We start from the raw sequence: 16,605 nt of genomic DNA, 5'->3' as shown, positions 1-16,605 counted from the left end.
TCGGAACTGCTTCTGGTCTGGTCTAGTGGAAGAGACAGACACCAGCCAGCGTCAAGCATCAACACTCCAGAAACTATGTGCTGTGTATAGCCCCCTCGTGGGATTCATTTTCTATAACCGAGTTACCCGACTCGTCTCCTTGTCAGCGTCATGTTTGCCGGTCGCAACTCGGTATTGGTATTACCTCCGTACCAGAATATGATCTTCACTCGAGTTCTTCGGTTTGTCAGTTCATTATCCACCGTCGTCGTCGCCATCATCGTGTGTGCTCTTGCTGGTTCTGGTTTGTGCCTGTCGTCGTCATCCACCCCCGTCGATCCGGACGCAACTTCCCAGTTCCGATGGCTGCCACAAAGTAACAGTTCAACTCAAACCAAATGTTTACAATTTTGTAATTCTTATTAAAATTCGGTGTATTCTTGCCACGCGGTTGAAAACTATTTTCGGCATGAACGCACGCCGTCAAAACCGATGAATGCTAAATAACTCTTTCAACAACTATGGAAACAAGCGGGTGCCGCCGTTCGGGGGAGAATAGTCTGCATAATCTTTGAAAAGCATCACTAGTTAAAAGGAACAATTCTATAATAAAGTTTCTGTTTGAAAATTATGTACGATACAATTGTTTCAAGTGGTCCGGATGTGAAATTAGAAACATTATCCATGATATAATATCGTGTACTCCATGTCAGACATTTGAGACCATTGTCCCCTACCCAGCAAGGGAGCGATGCGCGCTGCAGCACCCAATGCTCATCATCTGCCACAATGGGTTCCAGCTCGACTGCGACTACGAATGAGATTTTAATGGACCTCCATGCTATAATGTTTTGACCGCAGAAGTGTGATTAAAAGTAGCTCTGCTGGCTGGGTCTGGTTTCACTGGAAGCTGATGCGCGTTAATGCGTTTTGGATTCTGGGGGTCGGCTGGTTGCTGTTTCGAAATCGTCAGCTTTCAGGAAATTACGAATGCATTTAGTTTTGTTTTGTTTGTCCCCACTGTTGGAAACTTATGCTGACGAGTTCTAATTATAATGCTTTGTTGCTTTTAGAAATCTGACAGAGTGACACTGGATTCCACGCTTGCCAAATATTTACTTATCTCATAACTGAACTATTTCAAAAAAAAAAAAAAGGATTTTGGTGCAGCGCGTTATATTTTATTTCTCAAACATTCTTTATGGTTTCAGGAGCTGCGGGTGATGTGAAATTTCGTCTGTGATCTTTACAAAATCTGTGAAACATCTATATGAAAATGCCAAATTTTGCTGAAAATCTCCTGCGGGAGATGAGTTGAAATTTCCCACAGAAATTGTGGAGAATTTCTTACAGAAATTGTGGGGAATTTTCCCCAGAAATTCTGAAGAATTGCCCAAGTAAATTGTTGAGGAATTGTAGCGAGTTTTTCACTGAACTTGAGAGGGCAAATACGGAGTATTTTTCACACAAGTTGCTGGAATTTTTTTAAGAAATTGTGGAAAATTTAAAACAAATGTTTAAAATTGTCAACAGAAATTGTGAAGAATTCCTCACAGAAATTGCAAAGAACTTCTCACAAACAATGTGGAGAATTTGCCGCGTTGAGAATTTCTCACAGAAATTGTGAAGAAATTTCCACAGAAATTGAGGAGTATTTTCCATATAAATTGTGGAAAACTTCGCACAGAAATTGTGAAAAATTTCCATCACAAAATGTGGAGAATTTCCATCAATCACCAATTGTGAAGAATTGGCCACAGCAAGTTTTGAGAATTTCCACATAAATTCTGGAGAATTTCATACAGAAATCAAATCTCCCCCGAGAGTTGAGGAGAATTTCCCACAGAAATTGTGAAGTATCAATCACATAATTGTGAAGTACTTCCCACAATAAAGTATGGGGAATTTATCACAGAAAATGTGGAGAATATTAAACATAAATTGTGGAGAATCTTCCACAGAAAATTGGAAGAAATACCTACGTAAATTGTGCAGAATTTCTCGCAAAAAGTGTCCCCTCAGAAATTTGTAGAGAATATCCCGCAGATTTTTTCTTAATTCAGCAAATCAATGTACATCAATTGTTGAGGAATTCTCCCACAAACCGAAATTCAACAGAAATAGCGAAAATTTCACTTAGAAGTTGTAGAGAATTTTCAGCAAAAAGTGTTGAGAATTTTCCGTTTACAGTGTTGAGAATTTTCCGTTTACAGTGTAGAAAATTTTTCTCATAAATTGTGAAGGATTTTTTCGCAAAAAGAGTGAAGTATTTCGCATAAAAAATGTAAAGAATTGCCAGCAGAATTTCTGAAGATTTGTTCTTATAAATTGCTGAGAAATTCTCATAGAAACTGTGCAGAAATTGAGAAAAATTCCACACTGAAATTGTGGATTATTATCCCACAGAATTTGTTCAGTTGGCAATCGCTTCTCGCATATGATAGATTTCTATTGGGACAGTTTTTAACAAGTTTTGAACACTACTCCCGTTGTGAAGATATCTTCAAATCGGAGCAAGATGTCGCATCGCAGAAACACACTTGAGGTGGACTGTAGTGTCTTGCCTCATCCCCCATTGGACCAGGTTCAGGGTTTTTATTTTAAACTTGATATGGCTGATGTAAAAAGCATCCAGCCACACAACATCAGAATCTGCACGTTTTTCGAGCTGATCGAGGCCTGAGTAGCTTTACGATTACAATAAACGAACCAACTGTAACATACCATGTCCCAGTGTCCCTGTATGTGTTGATGGTACTAACACCAAATGAGGATCAACGATCTACATTCTCGTATGTCAAACACCATTATTTGGAGCCATATGAAATTTGTTGAGAATTATCTCTGGAATTCAGACGATTTCGCCGCAGAAATTATGCAGAAATATCCGCCAAAAGTGTAATGAATTTTCCACAGAAAATGTGGGGATTTTTTCTCAGAAATTGTGGAGCATTCCTTACAGAAGTTGTGGAGAATTTATTACAGAAATTGTTAAAAATTAATTAATCGAAAAATGTGGAGAATTTCCCACTCGAATTGTGGATTATTTTCCACAAATTGGAGGACAATTTTTGACAGAAACTGAGAATTTTATTTAAAAAAATTCTAAATAGTTTCTCTCTGGAATAGAATTTGACGCAGAAATTGTGGATAATTTTCTGCGAAAAGCATGAAGAATAACTCACAGAAATATTGATGAATTCCCCACAGAAATTAACAGTTTTTGGGGCCGGGGAAGGTTCTTAACCCTTCCGTTACCAACCTCCCTTTTGAAAACGAAAATAAAAATCTTTTTGGCTGTAACTTTTTTGTATTTCGACATTTTTTCGCAACTTTCACCAAAAGAAGCGGAATTTATTTATTGTTTTTTAGGACTGGCCACTTGATACCGGAATTATTTCGGATTTAAAATGGGTGTTAGCTTTTGACCATATGCCAGAACGCATACTTCGGAAATAATTATTTTAGATATTTTGAATAGAAACGACGCATAAACTATACCAAATTTAATCAGGAATTTGATCGGTTCGAAATATGGCCTGTATTCCGGAGTGCAGACGTTCCGCCGGAACCTGTAACGGGGTCACTTCACGGAAATAGGCGAATACCATCATGCGACCCATCAAACTTCATGATTTCAAAAGTTATGGTATTCTATGGTAGTTTTGTACTTCCTGGACCGTATTTGAACCGATTGGAACCGGTAAACGGTTTTACCATGTACCGGTTCAAGGCACAATTTTGGAAAATAAGCAAACCCCATCATGCGGCGTATCAAACTTCATGATTTTGAAAGTTATGACATTCTATGGTAGTTTTGTACTTCCTGGACCGTATTCGAACCGATTGGAACCGATAAACTGGTTTACCGAGTACCGGTTTAAGGGTCAATTTTGGGAAATAAGCAAACCTCACCATGCGGCATATCAAACTTCATGATTTTAAAAGTTATGACATTCTATGGTAGTTTTGTACTTCCTGGACCGTATTCGAACCGATTGGAGCCGGTAAACTGATTTACCGAATACCGGTTCAAGGGTCAATTTTGGGAAATAAGCAAACCCCATCATGCGGCATATCAAACTACATGATTTCAAAATGTATGGCATTCTATAGCAGTTTTGTACTTCTTGAACCGATTGGAATCGATTACATGGTTAACGGTTTTACCATGTACCGGTTCAATGGACAATTTTGGAAAATAAGTAAACTTCATCATGCGGCGTATCAAACTTCTTGATTTCAAAAGTTAGACAAACAGATATAACACAGATACAGACAAACAGATATAACACATTGAACATTCATTCATCAAATTCACCTCACCACCAAATTCACACCTTAGTTGGGCAAATCACGAACCAGATGGCGCTAGTGAGCAAACGTTAAACTCGAGCAAATACGATGCGTGCCATAAATCTTAAAATCATGAAGTTTGATTCGCCGCATGATGGGGTTTGGTTATTTTCCAAAATTGTCCCTTGACCCGGTACATGGTGAAACCGGTTGCAATCGGTCCAAATACGTTCCAGGAAGTACAAAACTACCTTGGAATGTCATAACTGTTGAAATCATGAAGTTTGACACGCCGCATGATGGGGTTTACCTATTTTCCAAAATTGTGCCTTGAACCGGTACATGGTAAAACCGTTTACCGGTTCCAATCGGTTCAATTACGGTCTAGGAAGTACAAAACTACCATGGAATGCCATAACTTGAGAAATCATGAAGTTTGATCACGCGCCAAGTGCTGGAAAAATTAATCGGCTTATTTCGTTTATAACACCTCCCATTATTCCCAAAAAAGTGCTCACGCGATAGTCCGAATCAGTGCCCCGCACGGCATTGTGCAGTTTTGGTGAAATCCAAGTAAATAACCCCAGTAGCAGTGCATATTAAGTGACATTTTTCTCACGACGGTGCAGTAAGAGTAACAATACTGAAGTCACCAACACACGCGTTGCGGTCATTTGCTATATCTATCGCCGCGTCCCGAGTGCGAATCGATTCCAAAAACAAACCGAAATTCAATCCCACTTTTTTGTTGTGGTTTCACGAAAAAGTAAAGTGGATCCGAAAAAGTGCCCCTGACGCCCGGTCTTATGGCCGGTAAACCCACCCCATCGGGGAGGGGCCCGGATGACTATTGTAGTACGCCCAGTTCCACCAGAACACCAGGATGGATGCGAACCGACGACGAAATAGGACAAACCGTTGTCCTAGTTTTGCGTTGTAAGGTTGACGACGATCACATGGAACCAAACGGCTCATACAGAGAACCTCGCCTTCCTGAACCTTTTATCATCGGAAAAACTGTTGAATTAGCAATCGGTGTAAAACAAGCAAGAAACGTGAAAGCCTCTCGAGAGGGGCGTGGGTCTCGATACCTTATCCGCTCAAACTCCAGAAAAGTTATCGACAAGCTCATTACGCTGACGGAACTTACCGACGGCACGCCAATTGAAATTTTTCAACATCCGACGCTGAACACCGTCCAGGGTATTGTTTACGAACCGGATTCCATCTGCACTAACGAAAACATTATCGCGGAAAACCTAGCAGACCAAGACGTGCATGCAGTGCGTCGTATTAAAAAGCGAACTAATGGTAAACTGCAGAACACCCCGCTTCTAGTTTTATCCTTCCACGGAACTGTTCTCCCAGACTACGTGTACTTCGGTTTATTGCGAATCAAGGTACGACCATATTATCCATCTCCTATGATGTGCTTCAACTGTGGTATGTATGGCCATCTACGCAAATCCTGTCAGCAATCCGGCATCTGCATGCGATGCTCTCAACCATCCCACCTAGTCGATGGAGAGCAATGCGAAAACACACCATATTGCTTCCATTGTAAAAGCGAACACCCCGTTACATCGCGTGATTGCGCAAAATTCAAGGAGGAGGACAAGATTGTCCACATGAAAGTTAATCAATGTATCTCTTTCGCCGAAGCAAGACGCCGGTACCTAGAGGAAAATAGGAGAGAAAATATCGCCCGCGTAGTTCAAGAACAGCTGAAACAAGAAATAGTGACAAAGGACCATTTGATCGCATCTCTTCAAAATAAAATAGCCATCCTAGCGAAAGAACTCGATTCTTTCAAGTCTGGCTACAAAACAACCTTACTCACTCAGCCGTTAACTCCGATAGATGCTCAACCGTTTTCAGATCAACGCTACTTATCCTCTACACAACCCGACTTACCCGCAACACCGCAGACTACAGATCAACGCAACTCAAGGAAGGACAACAGTTTTGTCTCGCCACCCGCAAAAAAAAGAGACAATCGTGATATTGGATCGATCAACAACATTCGCACCAGAAGCCGTAGCAATAAACGTATATTTGAAATCTCCCCAACCGATGCAGCCAAGAATCGTGGAAAACGTAATTTGCAACAGTCCGGTACGAAAAGCAACACTGGAATTTCGGACAACTAATGGCTCAAAACCAACCCTACAATCTCAACAACTCCCTATCTAACATAGCCACGAATATGGACACGAAAATGAAAGAACCATCATCCACACCCAGTATACAACCTAACCCCAGCAACAACCACTTGGATCATGAATTAGAACAACGCCTTAACACCATGAACGCAAGCAAACAAACAAACATCAACTTTCACGACAAGCGGTTTCAAGGCAGAAAACATGCAGCACCCCCTCCATCTTCGACGATTCTGGCAAGTGACACGATCCGGAATATCATCGCCCAACCCGTAGACCGTCAGATCTCTGAATTGGCCGCAAGCATGTGGAAGTTACCAGCCCTGCCTGTTCATACACTTTCTAACTCTGCTGCATACGACTTCTTTCGAAAAATTAACTGTACACCATCGTCCAGTACGAAAAGCACTGATTCGCCAAGTGCGAGGCCTACCACGTCGACCCTGACCAGAGACGTCCCGGATCTCTCCGATGAACCTCTGGCGGCAGTCGGCGTGGTTGAGCCACTCTTCATGGCAAGTATCCCCTCATATATACCATTCAATGCACAGTCAACTCCGACAAGCTCTTCTACCAATCTAGGACAATTCCGTGGATTTTATCGACGAGTGGAGGAAGAACTTGTAGCAACTTCCCCTCCAACCACTTGCATTTCCTCATTCTCATGGAATCCAGCAGAGTTGAAAATCAAAAGCGTTACCGCACCGACACCTTCCTCGAACTCAAGATATTATGCAACCGAAACGATCCGTGATAAAATCTCCCAACCCACTGACCATCAAACTTCCAGCTTGACCGCAGCCATGAGGAAATTTCCAGCCCAAGTTGCTAACACTCTTCCACACCCTGGTGGATACAACATATATCGTACAAATAACTGTGCACCACTCTCCAGTGCGGAATTATCTGATTCGCCAAGCGCGAGGCCTACCACGTCGACCCTGACCAGAGATGTCCCGGATCTCTCCGATGAACCTCTGGCCGCAGTCGGCGTGGTCGAGCCATTCTTCATGGCAAGTATCCCCTCAAATATACCATACAATGCACAGTCAAATCCCACAAGATCTTCTACCAATCTAGGACAAATCCGTGAATTTTATCGACGAGAAGATGGAGAGCATGTAGTGAGCTCCCCGCTTCAACCACTTGAAGTGAATGTCTGGAGGGATAGGAATGAAGCCACTTACGAGTGCTTTGCGCTTCCTCCACCCTCCTGGAATCCAGTCGAGCCCAACGTCAACAGCGCTATCACACCGACAGCTTCATCGAACTTAACAAATTATGCAACCGAAGTAAATCGGCACCGAATCTCCCGACCCACTGACCATCAAACTTCCAGCTGGACCGCAGCCATGAGGAAATTACCAGCCCAGCCTGCTAACATTCCTCCAAACCCTGTTAAATACAACACGTATCGTACAATTGACTGTGTACCATTGACCAGTATGGAATCATCTGATTCGCCAAGTGCGAGGCCTACCACGTCGACCCTGACCAGAGACGTCCCGGAACTCTCCGATGAACCTCTGGCGGCAGTCGGCGTGGTTGAGCCATTCTTCATGGCAAGTATTCCTTCTTATGTACCATTCAATGCACAGTCAACTCCCACAAACTCTTCTACCAACCTAGAACCCAACAACGGCGAAGATACTCTGCCAGCCTTCGCACTACAGTGGAACATTTGCGGTCTACGGACACATCAGAATGAGCTACAAATCCTGGCCACGAAATACCGTCCAATTGTGATTTGTCTACAAGAAACAAATATGGATCCAAAGCGACCCCAGCTAAGTTTCTCGGCAACATGTATGAGTTTGTCTTCAGCCATTGTTCTCCTCACGGTAGACAAGGTGCTGGTATGGCAATCAAGAGCGGAACACCATTCCAAAGGATCCCAATACGAACCAACATCCAAGCTATTGCGGTACAACTTCAAGCTCCGACGAAGATCACAATCGCCTCGATCTACCTACCACCCAAAACTAACGATTCAGCAGCTAAACTACTAGACGCCTTAATAGAGGAACTTCGAAGCCGATACTCCTATTGGGAGACCTGAATGCACACCATGTCTCTTGGGGCAGCAGGATAGGCTCATTACAATGCGAAGCAAAAAAGAGGTGACGAAATACTGCAACTTGTAGTGCAACACGACCTAATTGTACTCAATGACTGGACCCACACTCGAATAGCCCCGGGTACTGGGAATTCCCAGGCCTTTAGACATCTCTATCTGCTCAACATCCGTTGCATCGAAATTCAAATGGAAAACCCTACCGGATTGTTCAGATAGCGACCATTTTCCCATCGTAATTGACACACCAAGCACAACATGCGAGCCACACTACCGAAAAAGATGGATCCAAGACAAAGCCAACTGGGAGCGGTTCGAAGCGCTTACAAGCAGAACCCTGTGTCTTGAGCATCGCTTGACGGTGGAAGAATTCACAGCCAGAATCATTTCTGCAGCGGAAGAATGCATCCCACAAACCAGCGGCAAGCATGGAACGAAGGCAGTAGTATGGTGGAATGACGATGTCGAAGCAGCAGTAAAACAAAGGCGCAAGCGGCTTCGCGCCCTCAGGCGACTCGGAAGTGATGATCCCCGCAAAACTGATGCATTGAGACTATTTCAAGAAGCCCGGTCAATAAGCCGCAAAACCATCAAGGAAGCAAAACAGAAATGCTGGGAAGAGTTCGCTGAAAGTATTAATGATAATAGCCCAGCAAGCCAGGTATGGAATAAGCTTAATAGACTCCAAGGTAAGAGAACGAGTAATACAATCACTCTCAACCTTCCATCTGGTTTCACTAATGATGGGAAAATGATAGCAGAAGCTCTGGCTGATGAATACCAGAAAAAATCTTCCGATACAAACTACTCCGACAGGTTTCAAAAACAGCACAAATCAGACATCGGCATATCCACCACAACTCAGCGTCCAAACTTATACAAGCAATACAACATTGACTTCTCTATGGACGAGCTATTGTGGGCGCTTGATAGAAAAAGCGGCTCCTCAACCGGAAACGATAACATAAGTTACCCAATGCTGCAACACCTTTCTTTTTCCGCTAAAACGGCGTTGCTGGATCTGCTTAATCGAATATGGATCAGCGGGAGTTTTCCAGCGCAATGGAAAATAGGCACAGTTATCCCAATACCTAAACCAGATGCAGATAGGAGCAAGGCCGATGGGTATAGACCAATATCACTCCTAAGCTGTTTGGGCAAATTATTTGAAAGGATGATAAACCGCCGCCTAATAACTGAACTTGAAAAGAACAAGAGACTGGATCCACGCCAACACGCTTTCCGCTCTGGTAAAGGTGTCGATTCTCACCTAGCACAGTTCGAATCATTCATTACCCTGCAACATAACCAGCACGTCGAAATAGTGTCCCTTGATATTGCCAAAGCATATGATACTACATGGAAACCCGGTATTATACGTACACTGAAAGAATGGAAAATATCTGGCCGTATGATGAACATGTTATCCAGCTTTCTCGAGAATAGACACTTTCAAGTCTCCGCTAATGGTTCAACATCCAGTCTCAGGCAAGCTGAAAACGGCGTGCCACAGGGATCAATACTGTCAGTTACGCTTTTCCTAGTGGCAATGCAGCCCATCTTCAACAAAATACCCCCCGGCGTCGAAATCTTGCTCTACGCCGATGACGTTATCCTAATAATGAAAGGAACAGAGCCAGCTTCAATTAGAAGACTCCTACGGGAAGCAGTCCTAGCCGTCACTAATTGGGCTGCTAGTGTAGGGTTTTCCATTGCGCCAACAAAATCTAAACTTCTACACTCCTGCCAGTCAAACCATCGTAAAAGAGGTCGTGCAATTATTATCGATAGCATACCTATTCCTCAAGTACGCAAAATGAAAATCCTTGGAATCCTATGTGACGCTAAGTTCAACTTGAAACAACATCTTTCATCCGTCAAAATAGCTGTAGCAAACGACTCAACATCCTACAAATTCTCGGATGCCGATTGAAAAGAAGCAGTAGATCAACACTGTTGAAAGCAGGATCAGCACTAGTAACCTCGAAACTATTCTTTGGTTTGGGATTAACGAGCACAAACATCGAAGACTTAGAACGAATACTAGGACCAACTTATAACGAAGTAGTTCGGGCATCTTCCGGTGCCTTTGTATCCAGCCCAATTACTTCCATTATGGCTGAATCTGGCTGCCTACCTTTTCGCTTGGTAGTAGCACAAAGACTAGCACAACTAGCTGTACGATTGGTAGAAAAAGATCCCTTGGCTGTAAATTATCCAGTAGTAACACGAGCAAGAGAGTTTCTCCACGAAACAACTGGGTTCGACTTACCGAACATACATTGTACCCTAAGAGCAGCCGACCGAGCATGGAGTGCAAAACCCCCATGTATCGACAATCGACTGAAGAGGAGAATTAAAGCTGGTACAAATAAGAACATCGTCCTCCCGCATTTCACGGAACTCATCACAGGGCGACTTTACAGGATCCGGGGTTGCCGCTGGTGTTGAGGAACAAAGTTTTCGCCTACCAAGCATTTGCAGTGTATTCTCAGCTGAGGCATACGCTCTTCATATGGCAGTAAGCACCGCTCATGGTCAAGAAAAAACAATTATTTTTACTGACTCTGCCAGCTGTCTTGACGCCTTAAAGGGAGGAAGATCTAAACATCCATGGATCCAATCCGTGGAGAGAAACGTCGAGGGCAAGGATATTACTTTCTGCTGGGTTCCAGGACACTGTGGGATCAGTGGGAATGATCTAGCTGATAACTTAGCCAAAGCATCACGGAACCAACAGAAGCTTGACATACCAATACCATCCCAGGACGTCTCGAAGGCTATTCGAAACAAAGTATGGTCAACTTGGGAACTAGAATGGCGCCAAAACCAGTCAAATTTAAGACAAATTAAAAGTATTCCTGTAAAGCAACTAGACCGCACGTGCGCATCACAACAACGTATCCTTACACGACTTCGGATAGGACATACCCGTCTCACCCATTCGTACCTACTCAGCAAATCTAGTCCACCCATCTGTACTTATTGCGGCACCCAAATTACCATACAGCATATCTTTACTGATTGTAGAGGATTTACTCAACAGCGGAGTGAGTGTGGGATCAACGGATCACTCAGTGAAACACTGGCTTTCAATTCACAAAAGGAAACAGCAGTACTCAAGTTTATCAAAGAATGCAAGTTATATAATGAAATTTAACTCAAAAAATTGTAATGTAAATAGCCTACAAACAATTATACGTAATGTATTAAAACCCAATCTGACATGAATGCCACGATCGTGGTGAAGTGTCACTAATAAAATAAATAAATAAATAAATAAATGAAGTTTGATAGGCCGCATGATGGGGTTTGGTTATTTTCCGAAATTGACCCTTGAACCGGCACATCCGAAGTATGCGTTCTGGAATATGGTCAAAAGCTAACACCCATTTAAAATCCGGAATAACTCCGGTATCAAGTGGCCAGTCCTAAAAATCCATAGAGCCTCTGAAACTTGAATAAATTCCGCTTCTTTTGGTGAAAGTTGCGAAAAAAATGTCGAAAGACAAAAAAGTTACAGCCAAAAAGATTTTTATTTTCGTTTTCAAAAGGGGGGTTGGTAACGGATGGGTTAAGATGGTTCGCGACCCCTCTCCTACTTCTTTTTGGAACCTGGCTCCTATACAAATGAAACACCAAAAATTACTGCCGGAGTTATTTCGGATTTAAAATTGGTGGTAGCTTTTGACCATATGCCGGAACGCATACTTCGGAAATTATTATTTTAGATATTTTGAATAGAAACATAACTCGAGAACTAATCAGAGAATAAATCAATTTTACGCGAAACAAAGGTCGTCGGGTCTGCTAGTGAAAAATAAATATTAAAATGAAAAAAAAAACTCCTCGGATTTGTTAAAGAATGTTTTGAAAGTTCTCAAAATTTACCGGAATTTTTTTTTGTTGCCCCTCAAATTGTTATTTTTGAGCAAAACAATCCGAAGGGGGGGGAGACATATTTAAAAAAAATATTTATATCGGCCTAATAATATTTTGTCCAATTAAATGCGCGCCTGAATCAGAAGGATTTAACTTTGATTCAGGAAGTGTGAATGCACTTAAGATATGTTTATAATACGTGGGTCAATCATGCGGTACTTATTGTACACGATTAAAGCTTCGGAACGCATACGTTCTTGAAACGGGCTATATGAGTTACAATAGAGCTATCACATTCTAGCTCCCTGATTCAAGAGTCTTGCAATGTTATTAATAAAATGATTGCACGAATATTTTATCCTTAGTGGCACTGCCAGGCAGTGGAAGTTAGATTGTAATAACACACACACCCTCTTTTCCCGCCCGCAATGTTTACTACTCGCGCGCATCACAACCAAATTAATTGGGTTTTGGTACATGATTGACATTTTATGATTTCTAGTGATGCACAAAAAACAAGATATGCCTATGATTGGAATTTTTCTGAATAATAAATGTTGCAAACGGAAAAGAGGATGCTCCCCTAGGGCTTCTTCTATTGTAATATTTCATCAAATGCTTCAAAACCCAAATGTAGGCAATTCGGATCCAAGAAAGGCATCATTACCACTGAGGAATAAATTTGGGTTTTTATAGTAAATTGTTTAAACAATTGTCGTATCCAACAATTTTCATATCTCAAGATAAACTATTTTTGTTCGAAACCAGTGACAAGTAATCAAATGAATTTTCCAAAAATATTCATGCATGATGGCACTACAATCCTCAATGAACTAAACTGCTTTACGTAGTTTACGTTGGGCCGACCGCCATCACGGACCCAGACCAGCGCTTATACTAATATCATCAAGTAAGAGCAACCAAATTGAACTCAAAATGCTACTGCGCCCGCCCTCACGTACTCAGACCAGCGCCCAATCTACTACCAAAACATAAATGCAACCAAATTGAACTCATATCGACAACGCGAGCGCCCTCACGAACTCAGTCTAGCGCCCAATCTACTACCATCACAGAAATGCAATCAAATTGATCTCATATCGACACTGCGACCGCCCCAAGGATTCAAACGAGCGCTCATTCTGCTATCTCCTTAGAGAAACCTAATTGAATTTAAAATGCTACTGTGCCCGCCTTCATGGACTCAGACGAGCGCTCAATCCACTATCATCACATAAATGCAACCAAATTGAACTCATATCGACACTGCGCCCGACCTCATTAACGCAGACGTGCGCTAAATCCACTATCATCACATAAGTGTAAATGAATTGAACTCATATCGCCACAGCGCCCACCCTCATGGACTCAGACGAGCCCTCAATCCACCATCATCACATAAGTGCCAACAAATTGATCTCATATCGACACTGCGACCGCCCCCAAGGATTCAAACGAGCGCTCATTCTACTATATCCTTAGAGAAACCTAATTGAACTCAAAATGCTACTGTGCCCGCCCTCATGGACTCAGATGAGCGCTCAATCCACTATCATCACATAAGTGCAACCAAGTTGAACTCATATCGACACTGCGCCCACCCTCATTGACTCAGATGTGCACTCAATCTACTATCATCACATAAGTGCAACCAAATTGATCTCATATCGACACTGCGCCCTCCGTCATTGACGCAGACGTGCGCTCAATCCACTATCATCATATAAATGCAAATAAATTGAACTCATATCGACACAGCAGCCGCCCTCATGGACTTTAACGAGCGCTCAATCCACTATCATCACATAAATGCAACCAAATTGATCTCATATCGACACTGCGACCGCCCCAAGGATTCAAACGAGCGCTTATTCTACTATCTCCTTAGAGAAACCTAATTGAACTCAAAATGCTACTGTGCCCGCCCTCATGGACTCAGATGAGCGCTCAATCCACTATCATCACATAAGTGCAACCAAGTTGAACTCATATCGACACTGCGCCCGCCCTCATGGACTCAGACGAGCGCTTAATCCACTATCATCACATAAGTGCGTCTTATTTGTCAGACTATGCGAAGACTATGCCGCGAAAATTGTGGAGAGTTTACTACAGCCATTTTGGAGAGTTTTCCACAGAATTTGTTTAGAGTTTATCAGAGATATTGTTAAGAATTTGCCTAATAAATTATAAACAATTTCGATAAAAATTGTTGAGAGTTTTTCACTGACGTTGTAAAACTTTTCTCACAGAAATTGTGGAGACTTTTTTTACGCAAACTATGGACTCAAATTTTGCACAGAAAAAGTGAAGATTTACCCACAAAGATTCTTTCGACTTCCTCACAGATATTGTGGAAAAATTTCCCACAGAAATTTTTAATAACTTTCCACAGAAACTGTGCAGAATTTTCCCCAAACTGTGGAGAATTTTGTCACAGAATTAATGAGATCCAATCACATAAATTATAAGTGACCTATTCGGCCAAACAACCTAGTCGGCCAAATGACCTATTCGGCGAAATTACTTATCTGGCCAAATGACCAATTGGAACAAATGATCTATTTGGCCAAATGACCTATTCGGCTAAATGACTTATTCGGCTAAATGACTTATTCGGCTAAATGACCTATTCGGCCAAATGACCTATTCGGCCAAATGACCTATTTGGCCAAATGACCTATTCGGCCATTGACCTTTTAAATCAAATGACCTATTCGGCCAAATGACTTATTCGGTCAAATGACCTATTCTACCAGATGACCTATTCGACCAAATGACCTATTCGACGAAATGACCTATTCGGCCAAGTGACCTATTCGGCCAAATAACTTAGTCGGCCAAATGACCTGTTCGGCTAAATAACTTATTCGGCTAACCCATTCGGCTAAATGACCTATTCGGTCAAATGACCTGTTGGGCTAGATGGCCTATTCGGTCAAATGATCTATTCGGCAAAACGACCTATTCGGCCATACGACCCTTTCGTCCAAATGACTTTTGGCTTAATGGCATTCGACCGAACGATATTCGGCCAAACGACCCTCTCCCCAAATAGAGATTGATAAAAAAGAAGGGAGATATTGATAGACAGGGGAAGAACATAGGAGTTGTGAGGCAAAACTTGACATTTATTGTATTTTCATACTGCTTGCTATCTAACGATGACTAATACACCAATAAGACGAAGTTATATAAGACAACCGACAATACCCAAGCAGCACAAGTCAAGTTAAATTGGTTATAACAAATTTATTGTGACTGAATCTGGTCACATAAAAGTTACTGTAATCTATGTGCAATATGTGTGCTGCTCGGGTAGCACGGTAATAATAACAGAACAACAGATCAACAGAACAGAATACTAGTTGTGTTATACATTAATAATGCAACTCACAATTATATAAATGACTCGATAAATATACATTGCCTAACTAAAAACATACATACACCCCCCTCACAATTATTGAACACTTTTGCGAAAGAGCAATAATTTAACAATCAAAATCACTATTTCCAATGGTAAATGGATTCCTATCAGCAATATTAATTATCTTCTTATCAACCCATCATAGTTTTTACTGCCTTAAATGCTTAAATTGCTTTAAATTAAATTTTAATAAATTATTTGATTTATTTAAATAAAAAATGATTTGATCAGTGTTCCATAATTGTGACTACGACAATATTTTCCCACAGTTATGGAACACTTCAGACTTTCCTGTATAAATCGCTTCTTAATCATTTTTTTGTGTGTCGATATCCAGGATCAAAAGCAGTAACTGTTCAAATGCTGCAATTTCACTGGCGGTATGAACAAGCTTGTAACTAATATTTGCATAAAAACGATGTTTATATTCGCCGCTATCTTGAATACAAAGTGTTCCATAAAATGGTTATTTGCCATTTTCTTATAATCAGACCCATTTCAGATTAGATATATCATAGCGGATCGAAAGCTTAGCATGTATGAATATCTACAATTGGTTGATTTAGTGGCATTAAAGAAGTAATTGAATGTTAAGAACCTCGTTAAGCGTCCCATTACATACAGTTTAACATGGTTTAACTAAGCTTCATCCTATGTGACTGACTGACTGATCAAACCACGTTCCTGAAAGTTTTCAAGAGGATTATGATTCCGATGTTCAGGCCAGGGCTGAAAGTCTCGCTAATAAAGACAAAAAAAATACGGTTTTTATTTGGTCAAAG

At 41.6% G+C, this 16,605-nt stretch overlaps 2 protein-coding genes across 4 annotated transcripts in view; both read left to right on the top strand.

Moving 5' to 3' along the window:
* The window catches only part of LOC134228116 (hybrid signal transduction histidine kinase M-like), a 480,207-nt gene that overhangs the window by 110,348 nt on the left and 353,254 nt on the right, over positions 1-16,605 (top strand). The gene's annotated exons all lie outside the window — the stretch shown is intronic.
* Positions 5,082-6,425, top strand: LOC134221911 (uncharacterized). The gene has a single exon (XM_062701077.1). It carries the CDS (start codon positions 5,082-5,084, stop codon positions 6,423-6,425), a length of 1,344 nt encoding a protein of 447 aa, XP_062557061.1.

The sequence above is a fragment of the Armigeres subalbatus genome, chromosome 3 (genome assembly GCF_024139115.2).
Source record: "Armigeres subalbatus isolate Guangzhou_Male chromosome 3, GZ_Asu_2, whole genome shotgun sequence".
NCBI classification, from domain to species: domain Eukaryota; kingdom Metazoa; phylum Arthropoda; class Insecta; order Diptera; family Culicidae; genus Armigeres; species Armigeres subalbatus.
The sequence above is the reverse complement of the archived record's forward strand: the minus strand, read 5'-3'. Positions and strand labels throughout refer to the sequence as shown.